The sequence below is a fragment of the Thamnophis elegans genome, chromosome 8 (genome assembly GCF_009769535.1).
Source record: "Thamnophis elegans isolate rThaEle1 chromosome 8, rThaEle1.pri, whole genome shotgun sequence".
In the NCBI taxonomy this organism is placed as follows: Eukaryota; Metazoa; Chordata; class Lepidosauria; order Squamata; family Colubridae; genus Thamnophis; species Thamnophis elegans.
This window is the reverse complement of record NC_045548.1, coordinates 34,582,412-34,601,240: the sequence shown is the minus strand read 5'-3', so window position 1 is coordinate 34,601,240 and position 18,829 is coordinate 34,582,412. Positions and strand designations below refer to the sequence as shown.

Below are 18,829 nucleotides of genomic sequence, written 5' to 3'. Positions count from 1 at the left end.
GACCGAACCCTGTGGCACCCTATAATTGAGGGGCCTAGGGGTCGACCTCTGCCCTCCGACCAACACCGACTGTGACCTGTCTGAGAGGTAGGAGGAGAACCACCGAAGAACGGTGCCTCCCATTCCCACCTCCCGTAACCGCCGCAGAAGGATACCATGGGTGATGGTATCGAAGGCTGCTGAGAGGTCAAGGAGCACTAGGATAGAGGAGTGACCCCTATCCCTGCCTCGCCGGAGATCATCGATCAGCGTGACCAAAGCAGTTTCTGTGCTGTAACCAGGCCTGAAACCGGACTGAAAGGAGTCCAGATAATCGGTTTCATCCAAGGACCGCGGGAGTTGAAAGGCCACCACTTTCTCAGCAACCTTCCCTACAAAGGGGAGGTTGGAGACTGGACGATAGATACTCAAAATGGCTGGATCCAGAGAAGGTTTCTTCAGGAGGGGTCTCACCACTGCATCCTTTAGGAGGAGCGGGAAGGATTCCTCCCGAAGAGAGGTATTAACTATCATCTGAATCCAGCCACGTGTCACCTCCCTGCTGGTCGAGACCAGCCAGGAGGGGCATGGGTCCAGTATACAAGTGGAGGCACTCACCGCTCCCATGGCCTTGTCCACTTCCTCAGGAGCAACAAGTTGAAACTCGCTCCATAAAATCCTCTCAAGACCTTTCCCCGGTACCTCGGCTGGTACCGTGCAATTGGAGTCCAGATCTGTCCGAATCCGAGCGACTTTATCCGTTAGAAACTGAACAAATTCCTCAGCTCTACCCTGTAAAGGGTCATCCGCATCCCTCCCTTTCAAGAGGGAGCGGGTTATTCTAAACAGGGCGGCTGGACGCGATTCAGTGGATGCCATGAGTGGCAAAATGCGCACATTTCGCCGCCCGTATTGCCACGAGATAGGTCCTGATATAGGCTCTCATCAGTGCTCGGTCTGATTCAGAGTTACTGGCCTTCCAGCGGCGCTCTAGGCGTCTCTTTTGGCGCTTCATCTCCCGGAGTTCCTCGGTAAACCAAGGAGCCCTCCTGGATCCGCTGCCTCGGAGAGGCCGCAAAGGCGCAATCCGGTTTAGAGCCCCTGCCGCCGCTATATTCCAAGCAGCAACTAAGGACTCCACCAGACTGTGGACGAGAGCGTCAGGTATTTCTCCAAGTGCCGTCTGAAATCCCATAGGGTCCATCAGGCGCCTGCGGCGGAACCAGGCGCCTGATGGACTGCTTAGGAACTGAGGATACAGTGTGCCATTTATTATTCTTTATCAAGGTCTCAATCATACTTGATAATACAGTATTTCTCAACCTTAACAACTGGGAGATAGGTGCCCATCTGCCACCCCTCTGTCCAGTTGTAAGGTTGAGAGAAACTGTGTTGTGGCCTGCTGGCCGCCGGCCCCTCCAGTAGTCGAATCAGAAGAAGTATGGAAATCAGGGTCGGCATCAAGGCAATCTGAAAGCTCTGAAAGGGAAGAGGGAATGGAGCTGGCAGAGAGACAGAGAGAGACAGAGGTGGAGCCTGGATTGTCTGTCAGCCCTCAGATGGAGAGTCAAGAGCCCCCAGATCTGCCTCCGCTTTCTGGGGGAGGAGCCTGTCGCCGACGGGAGCTCAACGGAGCTCCTCTCAGAGTTCTGGTCTGTATATCTTATAAGATCTATAGATATCTCCCCTTTCTGGCAGAAAGGGGCAGGGAGAAGTTCAGTCGTTAGGATCTCTTTGTAATTCACAGCCTTTTTTTCCGCTGTGAATGGAGAAGAGGTTCAACATTAGCTGAGCTTTTACTCCAGCCAGTTCTTCGCAGCTGCTTTTTTGCAGCCCTAGGCAGGTTGCCCCCCCCCCAGGACAAAGCTAAGCTATTTAAAATTTAATCCGGGCAGGGACCATTCCTGAGGAATTTCTTCTATTATTATCCAAAATACCAGCTTCAATTTTGTAAAAGGCTCCCTTTTCTAGCTGCGTCACAAGATGGCGATCTTATAGCTTTTGTGTTTGATGTGACGTACTTAGTCAGCCCTACTCTCCTGAAGGCTTCTCCGTATTAACTGTTAAAAGATTAACTGAGGGGAGCAGAGACTTTGATTGTTGGCTTGCTTGATTGCTTGTTTTTATTTTTTATTTTTTTTGGAATGGCTCCCAAATCTAAGCAGAAGCGCTTCCTTAATAACACATCTCAAAAAATTGCTATGAAGTCGCTGCCCTTGCCTCCTACGCTCTCCACTGGAGATTTGTTAACACAAGAATTTCTTCTCAAAACGCTTAATAATTTCAGACAGGAAATTAATCAACTGATATCGGATTTATATGATCAATTTGATGCTAAAATTGCTCAAGCAAAGGAGGATATGATCGGAGTAATGACAGTTATGACAGATTATATTGCTGAAACGGAGGATAAATTGGAACTTTTGGAAGAAACCAACTCTAATTTGACATCCAAAATCCAAACGTTACAACAGGAAATTGAAAATGCTCAAAAACAACTTGTCATGATAAATTATAATAAGACTGCGTTTGCAATAAGAGTTAGAGGACTGCGTGAAAAGGAACAGGAGAATTTGAAACAGATCTTCTTTGAGGCTCTTAGCCGTTCGGTGGGAAGTCCGGGACTTAACTTTGATTGGCAGATCCAAAAAATTTACCGCCAGAATTCGTGGGTAGCAAAACAGCGACAGCTTCCGAGGGACATAATTATATATTTCACCACAAGGGAATCCAGAAATGTGATAATACAGAGGCTTTACAACAAGAGGCTGAGAATTGATGGACAGGACTTGATTGTTTTTAAAGAAATACCATCTCAAATATTAAGAGCAAGGAGAGACTACATTTTCTTAACTGAAGAACTCAGAAATTCTCAGATTCCATACAAATGGGAAGTCCCGGCTGGCATTACAGTTACATTTGAGAATCAAAAACATCGCTTTAACTCTGTCTGTGAAGCCCGAGAATTTTATTACAAGACTTTGAAGGCGGGACTTCCTGATTCATCCGGACCTGGAGAGAGACAAGGAGAAGGAGAAGACAAGCAGCGGGACACGTGGCCACAAGGCGGAGGGTGTTGCTTTCCTCTTCCGGAAGGGCAGAAGAGTAAAGAATAAAGACTTAGCGATGCTTTTAAAACTTCATGATTTCTGCCTGGTATAAAATGGAAAAGTTGTACATCGATGATGAGATATGGAGGCTGAAAGAAGCGCTGCTGATTGTGGACATATATTGTATATAAGATTTGTTTGAACTCTAACTCAAATTGCGCATGAATTATTTTCCTAGGCGAGGAGAGCGGAGATCGCGATCTTGAGTTGTGGTTTGGGACGAACGGAGTTGGGAGCTGCGTGGGAGATGGAAGGGTAGCGAAAGCTTAACTAGACTACTTGGGGCTAGAATGCAAGCTGATGTTTGTATGAATTGCTATTTCAATATAAGGTTAAGAAAGATTAGTCAGAGAGTCTCCAGGAAGGTGGAGTAAATATGTGAGGAGCAATGGACGCGGATAAAATATATATGTGGACATGGGTAAAGGCAGGGTGGAAGGTAAAAAATTTACATGTGGATGTGGGTAAGGACAGAATGGGAGGTGTTGGAAATGAAAAATGAAAGAAGTACTTGAGTTTAATGGTTTTATAGAAAGGTTTGGATATTTGGATAAAAAAGAGATAAATTAAAGGTCCGAATAGATAGATAAAGCAATGAGACCTTTAGTTGGAGAACCCCAATTGATTAACTTACCTGGCTCTAATAGAGTTTGAAACCCTGCAAGTAATAAAATAACTGAAATTTGGAATGAGGCACATTGTTTAAGATTTACAGAGGATGGGAAGCTGTGTTAATGTAGCGGGTTTATTGATCTTTCTTGTTTTTCTTTTTTTTTGTGTGTCTTTTTCTTTCTATTTTTTTCTTTTAATTTTAAAGTTAGTTGGTCTTATTACACTCCAGTGCTTGTTAAAGAACTATGCCGGGTATGGGACCTGGGAAGCCGTAAGGGGGTTAGGGAGGGGGGATTATAGGGTGGAGGGTGGAGGGTGGAAATACAGTTTCAATTCTTAGAACAATAAGAATGCACTTGTATACTGTTGCTCGCTTTTCTTTTCTTTTTTCTTTCATTTTCTAAAAAATAAACTGAATAGATTAATTGTAGGGATACACCAAAGTGAGGAGTAGAGGGAAAGAAGAGGGAGAAGTAAAGAGGGAGTGAGAGGAGAATGCAAGGAGGGTGAGATGGAGGGAGGGGGAGATGTCTGAGGGGGAAGGGAAGTAGAAGAGGGGAATGTTGGAGGGGAGAAATGAAAGTTGGAGGGGGAGAAGAAAGGGTGTATGGGGGATTGAAGTGTTATGTTGGTTTTTTATGGTGGATTTTTTTTCCCTTTTTTTTGTTTTTTTGTTACGCACAGTATATAAGTGATTGTATAAAATGAAAATGAAAATGAAATAAAAAATATGGTAATTGAAGAGCCCCCAGATCTGGAGTTGGCTGATGAGGCAGAACAGCTGAGTCCAGTGCCTGATGCGCGAATGCGAAGCAGGCAGAGGAGAGCAGTGGAAATCCATGGGCTGATCCATGGGAAGGAAGCTCCACTGCTGCTAGCGAAGCTCCACCGTAGCTCTGGGGATAAAAGGCAGGGGGCAGAGATGAATAGATGTGACAGAAAACTATTGATCTCTGGCCAGGTGGACTTGTTAGCCTGCAGTGAGAGAGAAACTTTTTTCTGGGGCTGCTGGCCCTCCTAATAAAGGAATCTTTTGAGTTAACTTCAGAGGGTATGTCGTGTTTGGGGAGTTGTGATAATTCATCTATACTGGAAAGAATAAGATGTTGAAATATAAGTATCTCCTTAACTTCCTTCCTGGTGAAGGAGTCTAGGTATACCTGTTAGAATTAGATTTGGATTGTTGTGTACCATATTTATAATAACATTTAAAAGGCAGGATGAAAATTAGGGAAGATACATAATGATAGGTTTAACTTTTATACAGCCATGCAATCGGATTGCTTAGTACTACTGGTGATGCAACTGGTTCTTATTTCTTTCCCTCTTTCCTTATTTCAACCTTGTCCTTTTGTGAAATTTGTTTAAATTTTTATATAAAGCTATGAATAACTCATGCGTGCAATGCTTATTGACTTGTGTTTTTCACTAACATTCATTGGCCCTTAGGTCAATAGACGTAAAGTTGATTTAATAAGTCAATATGCCTTATTTTAATTTAGATTAAGTTTTTGTCTGATTCAGCACTTTAGCTGTCTTTTTATAAATAAAAATCTCATGTCAATTTATTATTAAAATTTATGTCAAATATAAAATGTTTTCTGTAGGACTAGAAATCCCCTGTTGACTTATTATTTTTAAGCATTTCCAACCCAGTATTTTGAAAGTGACCTTCCTGTTTTTATTGTGCCCTTTTAGATGCTGCATCAGCTATTGCTCAAAAGGAATTCAACCATTAATTTGTACAGCTGGCTCCCGACAATAAGGGCACACTTTATTCTTATTTTATAGATCTTACAGTGCAGAAATATCAATGTATTGGACTTAGATAATAATTTTCATTTTTTATGTTATCTTTCTGGAATTGAAGTGTTAAAAAAACAATCACTTGTTGAACTTAAACTAAACCAGACTTCTAAATGTGCATTAAATGCAAAAAGATAATTTAATTCAGTTAGAGTGTGCTGCAGAATGTTTCTGACGATGAGATGAGTTCTCAATGGGAAAATATAGCTGTGGAGTTTCCATTTATGTGAAAATTGCTCTTTTACTGTGCAATCCCCTTGATAAGATTATTTTTTTCTGTCTTTTGATTTACTTTCTTATTAAGAGTTACATTCATAAATCTGTATTTTTCTTCTTAGGCATTGATTTTAAAGTAAAAACAATTTCATGTGATAATACAACTATGAAACTTCAAATATGGTAAGTTTTATAAGGAATATAATTAGCTTTGGTCTAATTCTTGATATATGCATCAGGATATATACACTTACAAGCCTAATGTGTATGCACATTGATTGACTATGCCAGTCAAGTCAATTTTTGACTCCTGGTGACTGCTTGGATGAGGCAGAATTCTTGGCAAAATTTGGAGAGTGATTTGCCATTGCCTCCTTCCTGGGCTGAGTAACTGGCCCAAAGCACGCAGGTGGCTTGTGCCTCAGAATGGGATTAGATCTCATGGTCTCCCAGATTATACCCTGGTACCTTAAACACAGCACTAGACTGGTTCTGATGTATTCAGAATAGGCCATAAACTGGGTGAAAAGAAACTTTATTTCATAGGGCAAAAGTCTTCAGATTAAGAATATTTTCTATAGCCAAGATTCCAGTATCTGCTCTGGAACAGTTTTCTCATGTAGAAGGCCTAAGATATATATCAAAGGAAAACCAACAGGATCATTCGAATTTCCACAAGTCAGTCCTGCTTCTACTTTTAATTCATAGATACTGTAATTGCACTGAGTACACGTGGCTCTTTGTCTACAGTTCTGCGGTGAAAAATAGTGCTAAATTATCTATTATAATTTATTTTAGGGATACAGCTGGCCAGGAAAGATTTCATACATTAACTACTAATTTTTTCCGAGGAGCACATGGATTTGTTCTTGTTTATGATATCACAGATGGAAAAAGCTTTCAAGGAATTTCACACTGGATGAAAGATATATATGAGGTAAGCTTCTGCTCTCCTGGCCTCTTTTCATCCCTCCCTTGAGTCTAGCTGGAGATTCCATCACAAGATTGAATCCATAAATGGCACATACAGCACAGGAAATCAAAGGAGCACAGCAGCTATTTTGAATATTTTCTCTTTATGGAGGCTAGGGGTGGAGGAATTGGTATTTTCCAGCATTAAATTGTTGTAAACAAAATCAGGGTCCCAACTTTAGTATGGTGCTCATTTATCTTCTATTTCAATTATGGAATCCTTACAGATAAAATTACTTAGCAGAATTTTACAATTATCCAGATATATAGCAGATGGTTGGAGTGCACAAAGTTGAAAGTTGAAAACAGAGATATTGGATAGCAATTGCCAATTATTGGCTGTACATAATTCCCCACACACATAAAATAAAAATAATTAAGTAAAAATAATTTTTCCCATTGGCTTGTCTATTTGTCTATATATCTTAATAAATTTCAATCTAGGTAAATACAGTGTATAGTTAGAAACAGTGTATAGTTTTAAAATTCTGTTCCCTTGGATTATCCCCTGAATATTTACTTTCCTTGGGTTATAAATAAGCAGTAATGGCTCCATGACAATATATTAAAGATGTAAACCTTCAACAAGAAATTAGATCCTAAATTGGTAGAATCAGAAAGTGGCTCATCTGTCTTTCCAACTAGGATGGCTTATTCTTTTTTGCTTACTCACTAAATATAAGAGGGAGTTTGCTAAATCAAAATTTCACTTGCTACTTTGGTAGTTTTACATGGTAAATTTAGTAACATTTTACTTAAAGAAACATACATAAACTTGTGGATCAAAAACAATAGCAAATATATTTTTTATTGTGGAATATGCTAATTTTTATAGAAAGAGTGACTTCCCAGATAGCACAGATTTATTTTACATTTCCATATTTCTTTCAGTTAAAAATAATATACCATGTTACAAAATTATGTGACATTAGATATTAGTAAACATCTGAATAAACCTAACATTGTCTTAAGAATAATAATAAAGGACAATTTGATTCTTATCTGGAAAAGTATTGATTAATATGCCGAGAAGCCAGAAACCTATTGTCTTTATACAATATTTTATTATTTCTAAATGTTTGCTAGCCTTGGCCTTTGGCTGTAAAGAATACTTTATCTACTACATTCTAACTTAATCATATTTACTGGTTTGATAGGCTTGTTTGCAAAAATATAAGAAAAGTCTATTGCATTTAGATTGGAGTCATTTAATCCATTCTTTATTATAAGAGTTAATTGGATATTTTCAAAAAGCCCACAATTAGGTATGATGTTAATAAACTTCATATGCTATTGCTACTTTGATATTATATTCACTGAAATGTTCCTGTAACAGTTAAAGTTCTCTTTAGCCAGCTTTGCTAATGGCTTGATAGCTAATTTTGTATGCTACTGTCTATCATATTATATATTATTTTATAAAGGTACTAAAACCAGCAATTCTTATTTTGTAGTGTTGAAATCCATGTATTAATTATTATGAAATAGAAGCACCTCCCCCAATTTGTTTCAAATTTACAATTTCATTAGGTGAACATGCATTTTAGATTTTAAAAAATTATAGTATTTTTGCCTTAATATTCTGCTCTAGCACTTAACCTGAGCTAAATATTAGGCCTTTTAGATGAGTCACTATAACCTGTCGAACTGCATGCTAATCTAACTGAAAGAAATGATGTATTTACAAAATTGCAATCTTCATGTTAGTAGCTTATGGCTTATGAAGCACTTTATGCATCTTAGGGAGCCCTCTTAAGGACACTTCAATTTCTTGCTATTCCTTTTTAATAGCAAGAATTAATCTCCTTCAAGCAATTAAAATGTATTTTGTAGTACAAAGTACATGTTCCTGTTCTATGCATGAGGTATACAAAAGTGCTGTTGTGTCTTCTTTTTTTTTTGTATTATGTGTATTGTTTGGATGTGAACAATATCTGTAGTTATTTTTATTGGGCAAAATATGTTTTTCTAATGCTCTTTGCTCCTAAGCAAAATTAATTCCTTGCCTCCTAATTAAGTGGCTATGTGTAAACTTTAATCCACCAGGTGATTTCGAATGATTAACAATTAAGGAATAAAACATTTATTTGAAAAGTAGAAAAAGGATAAAATGAGGTTAAAAAGCAGATAAGCAAAGAAAACCGTGGTTTCTTCAGTTCCACTACCAGTAATAATTTCAAGCAGCTGTTAGTGTTTGTGTCAAATCACATCTCACTGCATGTTAATTGCAAAGATATGTTAAATAGCAGATCTGCTTAGGCTCCCAGATTTTTTAGATAATCCAGAGCAAGGCTGCCCTTGTATTGAGTCTCTATGTAATCAATTACTTTGGTATGCTAATGTGGAAAACTACTATTGAACTACTCCTCCTAGTGGCTGATAAAAAACATAATGCTGCTCATAAGGAATCCAGAATATGAATTAATTGTTCTTAGTTTTTAGAGCTGAAAAATCAGACTCAAGTTCTCCTATAATAAAGAAGCTATCTGCTCTTGATTTAAGGAATAAATGGGAAAAGAAGCCAAATTAAATTCTTGATTTCTCAAAGCAATGTTGATTATCTGAATTGGGCAAATAGTACCACAAGGAAGGAATCTGTGTTAAGATTTTAATTTAAAGTAATATGTAAATGTATTTTTGCAGAAATTTTTTAAATGTATTTTCTGATATGACTGCTTTAATTCAATATTGAATAAAGATACACATATCTGAAAAGTAGAGAAGAATTTTATAGTTTGTTTTTAAATGTAAGAATTTTAGTCAGTTTTTAGAAAGCAAATAAAATTAAATCTTTTCTAATTAATACAAATTATTATATGATATACTTATCTATTCACAATTCTGTATTTTAGGAATGTAATATAATTTTATGTAGGGGAGCTATTGACTTTAATGAGTAAAGCTCCAGTGCCTATTGGGGAAAAAAAATCAACATTTTGGTCCACCACAGGTTAGATTGACTCATTATTTTAAGCCTGTACTCTGATAATGAGGTTATTTCATTTTAGAAACTGCATTATATTGAACATCAGCTGCATTTATGAAATGAGATTAGTTGAGTAAATTTGAAAAGATGAAATGGCAGACCTTAATAAATCTTATCTAGTGCTCTGCTGCTAAAACTGAGCAATACAGTTATGATGAGTAGGTATGCGGGATACTAATAACTCTATTGACTGTCATGAATAATAATGCTGTTCCTTTGCATATTTTCTGTGTGTTGGGGCGATATTTCTGTTTTACGCTAAAATATATGAGATCACTGTACTCAAGTAACTTAACAGATGCAAAGCAAGTGGTCTTCTTGTTTTATTCTATTTACATGTCTTTCTTTTTGTTAAGAGTTAATTAGTTTAACTTTCCTGGCTTTAGCATAATTCTATTTAAAACTTATAGGGTGAGTGTGATTTCTATAGACTTTTTAAGGCTAATCTGACCACTTCAATTCTTGGAATCCTTGGGTGGGAACTGAGATCTATAAATGTTGAAATGAAGTAGAAAAGTTCCATACTTTGATACATTGCATATAAATTTCCAAGTTCATATTGTATTGAGTAATAGGTGGCTTGTTTTAAAAATATTTCATGCATAATTGCAATTTGTGACTATTTTTAATAGCTATCTGGCTTGGCTCAAGTTTTCCTAAACATTTGTAGAAATGTTGTGCAGTTCTTAACATATGTGCAATGCCAGAATGAGCTAAGAAGTGGACAGTTCCCTTATAATAATTAACTTGGAAGCAAATAAGGAATGAGATGATTCATTTGTTCAGTTTCATTCATTGAATATTTGTTCTCTTGATTGGTTGATGTTTTCCTCAGGTTTACATTTTTTGTCTATTTGGGTGTAATAAGTTTTTACTTTTCAGATAGAGAAAATGTATATTGTAAGACTAGGCAAAAGAATACTACAACTATATTTCAATTTATTCATACTCATATTCTGTCTATTTATAGAAAGTAGGTGAAAATACAGACATAATACTGCTGGGTAACAAGTGTGATAAGGAGGCAGAACGTATAATTTCAAAAAACAAAGGAGAAAAGGTAGGCATGTATTATAAGTGATTGCCTTGTTGCTTAAATGTTTTAGGGTACATTTTAAAAATATATTCATGCATTATGACCATAAATGCAGTTGTTTACTATCGCAGAATAGCAGCCTGTTTCAATACTAAAGGACAATATAGCAAAGAATTATTTCCAATACTCCTTCTGCAAAAATAAACCAGTAGCAAAAATGCTTAGAAATTAAATCTAAAACTTCTATTTTTCTTAATTTCATCCAATTTTTAAAAATATTATAAAACACTGCATTTAAAATATTATGGGTAGAGTTATAGAGTGGAATCCAAGGGTGTAAGGGTGGGCTTCTATTCACAGGATTATACTTTTCTTGTTGCCTTTAGTTGTCCCTGATATGGATTCAAAATTTGCTTTAACACTGTCTTCCAACTGAATGCTCCAATGACCTATTAGCAACGGAAGCTATTATTAACAACAGAAAGAGTACATTTAATTTCAATAGTTTTTTAAAAACTCTTCTTAAATTTTTAACAAGATAAAAACAATACAATTTTAGACAATAGGAAAAATAAAGAAAAATAATAAACAGACAAAGGAAAAAATATTTAAGAAATGACATACAATTTTCTTCACAGTGAGTACAGTATAGATGCATTTATATTTTGTCCGCTCTAAGGTTAAATCATAATTGGATTTCATTATAAATTAGAAAGTATGAGACAAGTCAATTCATTTAAAATTTGTTAGAGATTTTGAAAAAAAAAACCCATGAGCTGCTTGCTAAGATTTATTTTATGCCCTACAATCTTACAAAAAAAAAAAGTTAAATAGAAAATAGAACACTTTCAGAAATTATTTTATTTCTGTCTTCTTCCACTCTCTACATATTTAATATTTTAAAATAATATCTCCCTTGAATATTTCACCCTGGATGCAAAAGGGAACGAGTTCATTTGTGGCTCTCAGAATTCCTTCCGACTCGGTTGTCAAAAATCAGTATTCCTGAATTTTATAACTTCTCAAATGAATATAAAAAGAGAAAGTGGCCCAAACAATCATCCAATAGACATACCCCAGGAAAAAAAACACCTTCATACTATAGATTGAATTTGGTATGACAGGTATTTCAAGTAGCATTCAAGAAAATTACAGAAGTTCTTTTTTAAGTATTTGTGACAACACAGCTATGGTAAAAATTATCATAATAAATGATCACAAGGTGGCAGTGTTGAGATATCTCATTCGTTCACTTTAAGTATTTCAGCTCATTTTCCAATTTTCTATGACTACCCTACAATTGTTAGCTTACTAGTGGAACAAAATCCATGGTTTCCTTTCCTTAATCTGCCTCTTGCCTCAGTTTCCTTTATGTTCTGAATTGCCTCTTAAATGAAACTTATCTGGATTCATGCAGTACACTGAACCATAAACTCATCACATGGACTGACTTCACATAACATGCTGGGTTGAAACCTAGTTGTTAGTGTGCAAACCCAAGACACTTTCTTTTCTCATTCACACAACACTTTCTACGTTTCTTTTAATGCAAGTTTCATAGCAGGAAAAGGACTTTCACTTGGGCGAGGTTGTAGAAATCTTCCTGTTATCCATGTTTTAATTTGCTTCCCTTAGATTTGCTTTTGCTGGCACAAGTGAGTCTTTATTATTATTCCAAACAATCAATTATAGAAACTAGAGGAAGGCAATAATTACAGGTGTTCAAAATAGCTATAAATTCTCTGCTTTCCCCATGGAAATAAAATAAAAATAAAGATATTTGCCATGGAGCTATACTGAATTCAGGTGACTCAATGATATTTGCTACTCAAAAAAGCAGTTGTCCCCCCCCCCCAACTTTCCTATTTTTTCCAAAATGTCTCCTATAGAAGCTGCATTTGAAATGTAGGGGTTCCCATATGGTGGCTTGTAGAATAAACATCTGAAATCATGTTATTTAGTTACTTTTGCTGACTCACTGATGGCTGGCGGGGTGGGGTTTATCTACAGAGAAGCATTAACAGGGATTATGAGAACTATCTATAGCAGTGATGGCGAAACTTTTTGGCACCAAGTGCCAAAAAGGGAGTGTGTGTGTGTGTGTGTGTGTGTGTGTGTGTGTGCTCGTCTGGGATGCGACCCTGAAGAGGAGCTGCCCAATGGGCATGTGTGCACTGGAAAATGAACTTCCGGTTTCCAGAACGTGCGTGTGCACCGGCCAGCTAGTCTTCTGGTTACTGGCGTGTATGACAATCAGCTGGTTGTTGCGCATGCTCATGCTGGAAAACAGAAGACCAGCTCTTCCGGTTTCTGGCACTGCTGCATGCACTGAGGCCAGCTGATTGTAACATGCATATACACGCCAGAAACCTGGAAGAGGGACAGGCAATGCCGCTCATGCTATGTGACATGGCTTCATGTGCCACTTCGGGCATACGTGCCATAGGTTCGCTCTCACAGATCTATAGGATTACTATCAACTGAAAACATACTATTAAAGTTTAACATACTTTGGAATGTAGTATAAATTATTTTTAATTCTGTAGGTTTATCTGGTTCCGTTCAGTCTGGCAAAGATACTTCACATCATTTACTATCTGATCTTTTTACTGGGTATCTCAACAACTAAACATGATTATGGTTGCATTGAAAACATATGCTGCACCATATGCTCCACTATGATGTCTATTTTCATCACTTTTAATGTAAAGTATCTGCTGGTTATAAGCAACAAATGTACCATCTTCGAGAATATCAACCTTTATGTACTACAGATTTGAACCTAATAACTTTTATTGTGGCCCCAGGAACCAGCTAGACCCAAAGTAGCAGCTCCAGTATTATTCAGAGAGAAGAAAGATGGCTCCTTTTGTCTCTGTGTGAACTTTAAAAATCTTAACTGCATTTCTGCCCAAAATCTCTACCTTTACCACTGATGAAGGACATGCTAGCGCAACTAGGGAAGGGGAAGCTCTTCACTAAATTGGACCTGCGGGAAGCATACTATCGGGTCAGAATTAAAGAGGGAGACGAGTGGAAAACTGCATTCAATTGCCCTCTTGGTTGTTTTCAATTTTGAGTTATGCCGTTTGGACTCCAGGGGGCACCAGCGGTCTTCTTGTGCGCATGTGCAAACTGTGGATGGCTGCCGTTTCTTCCCCGCTCCGACTAGGTAGGCGAAAAGACACTAAAAATACCACCGAACCTAGCCAGAATCCATGTGGGAAGGAGCCCCAATGGTAGAGGGTGATCCAGGGGACACGAGCAGGCGGTTATTGGGGGGTTGCCGTTTTTCGAGCGGCTCCCAGTCCATGCGACCGCCCTCGGTAGTCCTCCTACCATCTGGCTGTAAAGGAATGGCGGCATGCTGATGGCACCGTTTCCCGGCAGTTTTCAATGGCCCCAGCGTCCTTCGACCTCGCTGTTTGACTCCTCGACTGGGGGAAGCCTTGAACTTAGACTCGCAGCAGACTACCGTGCCAGAGAGGGGGTGGCTGATCCGGGATGGCACTGAAGAGATCTGGCAGCTGGCCTTGCTTGCCTTGCTTGCCGCCGCCGCGTTCCTCCCAGGTGCCCCCCCCCCATCGCTTTATCAGCTTGCGACGTTTCAGACATCTTCTGGCTTTTTCCAGACATCTGGCTTTGTTTTTTGCGATTGAGAGGAGCCTGGAGGAGCCCTTGGACTTATGCCAGTTTGTTTTGCTTCCGGCAGTGTTAACGAGGCTGGCGCCTTACAACTCTATTCCCCGGGCGGGAGACCCAGTAGTCCCCTGGACTGGACTGAACAGGGGACTATCGTGTCAGGGAGGGGGTAGCGGCCTCGGATGGCACCAAAGGGGACCGTTCGGCAGGCTTTGTTGTCGCCGTTACGCCTCCCCCAGGCGCCCCCCCTCTCCTGTATTACCTCAATGATTATGGAGTCTCCTTCCCTCTTTTACCATCTTTACCATCTGGCTCTTTTTGTTTACTTTGTTTACGAACTTGGACTTGGACTCTCAGACCTCCAGAGCTACGTCCCTGCTCCTTTTGTTGCGACTACGGCTGCCCACCACTGCCCCAAAAATATTATTCCAACTATCAGGGACATTACTCCATCATACCTTTGGACTTTGCCCTCTTTACTGGACTCTGCGGAGGAGAAGACTAAGAACATTAAGACCTCCTCTCTCATATTAGTACAAGCCTTGAACAAATTTTTGCACAGTTGTGCAACTTTTTAATTTGTATGGTGAGTGTATGGGATATGCATGCGATTGAGTGAATGATCCCACTTTTTATTAACCTATTATCATTGTATTCTGTGTTTTTAATTACTACGTGGGGACTGTTTGGGTGAACGAATGAGTGTATTTGATTCGGAGGGCCTGTCGAGGAACGCGGGGGCCATAGGGGTGGTTGGTGGAATTACGGACACGGGAGTGGGCCAGAGCATTACGGTCTTAACAGGGAGGGGCAGATATGGCGGGGACTTTAGGACTGGCCATTACCGGGGAAGGAGGGCTCGCTACGTTACAGAGATCCCTCCTTCCGGCCCTATGAGTCCCACTCCAAGGCCAGATGGCGCGAGTAATCAGGACCCTGGTCTCAGGCTGTTGTCGCTAAATGCCAGGTCTGTAGTTCATAAAGCTCCTCTCGTTCGGGACTTAATTTTAGACGAGAGGGCAGACCTGGCATGTATTACTGAAACCTAGCTGGGCCCGGAGGGAGGAGTCCCCCTCGTAGAGATGTGCCCAGAGGGCTTTCAGGTGCTCCATCAGCCGTGAGCTCAGGGAAGGGGTGGGGGTGTGGCCATTGTTATCCGAGAGTCTCTAGTACCTCGTAGGATCCCTGCTCAGGAGCTTGTCGGGTGTGAGTCTCTGCTGGTGAAGTTGGACCTCAAGGGTCAAGTGGGCTTGCTGTTAACGTACCTGCCTCCCAACAGCGTTGCAGCAGCCCTCCCCTCGCTCCTCGAGTCGGTAGCCGAGCTGGCAATTGAATTCCCCAGGCTTATGGTTCTGGGGGATTTCAATTTGCCTTCGCTCGGCGAACACTCTGATGGAGCGCAGGAGTTCATGGCTTCCATGACAGCCATGGGCTTGACCCAAGTAATTCAGGGCCCAACCCACTCGGCGGGTCACATGCTCAACCTTGTATTTCTCTCGGAGCAGTGGACTTGTGATCTTGGTCTGAGGGGTAGTGAGATCGTACCCCTGTCGTGGTCAGACCACTGCCTACTGAGGCTTGACTTTTGGAGACCAAACCCCCACTGTAGGGAGGAGGAACCGACCAGGTGGTTCCGCCCCAGGCGACTTATGGACCCGTCGGGTTTTCAGACGGAGCTTGGGGTCATTCCTGATACTCTCGCCCGCAGTCCGGCGGAGACTCTGGTTGCTGCTTGGAATTCAGCAGCGACAGGGGCTCTTGACCGGATTGCGCCTTTACGGCCGCTCCGAGGCAGTGGATCCAGGAGGGCTCCTTGGTTTACTGAGGAACTCCGGGAGATGAAGCGCCGAAAGAGACGCCTAGAGCACTGATGGAGATCCAGAAAATCCGAGTCGGACCGAGCACTTTTAACATCTAGCATCAGAGCCTACATCCGGGCAATTAGGACGTCAAAAAGAACATATATTGCCTCTCTGATTGCTTCCGCTGAGTCGCGCCCAGCCGCCTTGTTCAGGATAACCTGTTCCCTCCTAAACAGGAGGGATACGAGCGATCCTTTGCAGGGCAGAGCTGAGGACTACGTCCAATTCCTCGCGGATAAAGTTGCTCGGTTTCGGACGGACCTGGACTCCAATCCCGCAGTACCAGCTGAGGCACCAAGGGATAATCTGGTAGAACATCACTGGATTGATTTTCAAGCTGTTACCCCTGAGGACGTGGACAAGGCCATGAGAGCTGTAAGTGCCTCCACATGTGTACTGGACCCGTACCCCTCCTGGCTGGTTGTTAACAGCAGGGAGGCGACATGGGGCTGGATCCAGGCGGTTGTTGCCGCCTCCCTTCGGGAGGGGGTCTTTCCCCACGCATTAAAGGCGGCGGTGGTGAGACCCCTCCTGAAGAAACCATCTTTGGATCCAGCCGTCCTAAACAACTATCGTCCAGTCTCCAACCTCCCCTTTGTGGGGAAGGTTGTTGAGAAGGTGGTGGCCTTTCAGCTCCAGCGGTCCTTGGAGGAAACCAGTTATCTAGATCCCTTCCAGTCTGGTTTCAGGCCTGGCTACAGCACGGAAGCCGCTTTGGTCGCGTTGATCGATGATCTCTGGAGAGCCAGGGATGGAGGTCATGCCTCCATCCTAGTACTCCTTGACCTCTCTGCGGCTTTCGATACCATCGACCATGGTATCCTTCTGCGACGACTGCGGGAGGTGGGGATGGGAGGCACTGTTTTACGGTGGTTCTCCTCTTACCTCTCGGGCAGGTCGCAGTCGGTGTTAGTTGGAGGGCAGAGATCGACCCCTAGGACCCTAACGTAGGGTGCCGCAGGGTTCGGTCCTGTCCCCCCTCCTCTTTTTTTTTTTAATATATATATTTTATTATGTTTTTATTCTATACAATCACATATTTACTGTGCTTAATCAGGGCATATAACATTGAATAATAAACACGGCCCTCACTTATATAGAAAATGCCCCCTACAATACAAAACCAATATACCACCTTGGCCCACCATACACCCTCTTTCAACCCCCTCCAACTTTCATTCTTCCTTCTCACACACCCCTCTACGCCTACTTCCCCTCCCCTTCTTTCTAACCCTAACCCTATCACTCCCTCTAATCCATTCCCTCCCTCCCTTCTCCTCCTCCTCTCTCTCACCCTCTCCACCCTCCTTCTTCTTTCACTCGACTCTTTCCTTCGGTATATTTCTATTACCTTCCAGTATATTCGGTTTGTTCTGTTTTCGCACTAACATTAAAAAGCCACAGTATACAAATGCAATCATGGAATTTAACACATATTGTATTTCCCCCCTCCCCCCTCCCCCTAAATCCCCACCTCCCTTCCCTCCCCCCGACTTCCCAAAGACCATACGTGGTATAACTTTTGGACAATCACAGTCTAAAATATCTCTACATTGAGCTCAGCTTCTTACTGTTACCCAAATTTTAAACAATTTAAATTGTTACTGATACTAAGCATAAGCTATCTGGAGTTTCTTAGTCCCATATTTACTTTTTATGTAATCAATCCATTTTTTCCAGTCTCGTTTATATCTCTCGTTTGAATGTTCTTTGATATGCTGAAATTTTGGCCATTTCGGCTAAGTTCATAACTTTCAAAGTCCATTCTTGAATTGTAGGTAAATCTTTCTTCTTCCAGTACTGCGCCACCAAGAGTCTTGCTGCCGTTATTAAGTACAGAACCAAATTAGTCTCTAGTGCTGTAAAGTCAATACATATACCCAGTAAAAACAACTGGGGGGTGAATTTTATCCTTTTTTTGAAGATGTTTTGCAGGATCCACCATATTTTTATCCAAAATGCCTTGACATTACGACATGTCCACCATATATGAAAATATGTAGCATCAAAAGAACCACATCTCCAACATTTAGGTTGAACATTTGGATACATAGAGGCAAGCTTTTTAGGATCTAGGTGCCATCTATAAAACATCTTATAAAAATTTTCTCTCAAGTTTTGTGCTTGTGTAAATTTCACATTTCTTACCCAGATTCTTTCTCATGTTTCAAGCATTATTGGTTCCTCAATATTCTGAGCCCATTTTATCATACAATCCTTAATCAGTTCCGTTTCAGAATCCATCTGTATTAGTACATTATATATCCTCTTTATATGCATTGAGCTTTGATCTCTTATTTGTTTAAACAAATTATCCTCAACTTTTACAAAGCCAATTTTTGATCTGTTTTCCCACCTAGCCTGTAGTTGACCATACTGAAACCACGTTTGAAATACCTTCTCTTCTTTAAGTACCTCTAAAGATTTTAGTTGCAACACCCCTCTTTCTGAAATAAGAAGTTGTCTATAGGTGGTTCTATCGTGTTTTTGTTCTACGTTCATATTTCAATTGCATGTCTAGGAATTGCCCACATGGGCAATTTATCATTTAATTTATGTTGATATTTTTTCCAAACCCGCAATAAAGCATTTCTTAAGATATGATTTT

The 18,829-nt window shown here is 40.4% G+C and overlaps 1 protein-coding gene across 1 annotated transcript in view; it reads left to right on the top strand.

The window, feature by feature from the left end:
- LOC116512153 (ras-related protein Rab-10-like) overlaps positions 1–18,829 on the top strand; it is a 44,301-nt gene that overhangs the window by 12,828 nt on the left and 12,644 nt on the right. The window contains exons 2-4 of the mRNA XM_032222465.1: positions 5,846–5,906; positions 6,522–6,660; positions 10,652–10,741. Of these exons, the coding sequence (XP_032078356.1) occupies positions 5,846–5,906; positions 6,522–6,660; positions 10,652–10,741 (290 nt within the window). The remainder of the gene's footprint in view (positions 1–5,845; positions 5,907–6,521; positions 6,661–10,651; positions 10,742–18,829) is intronic.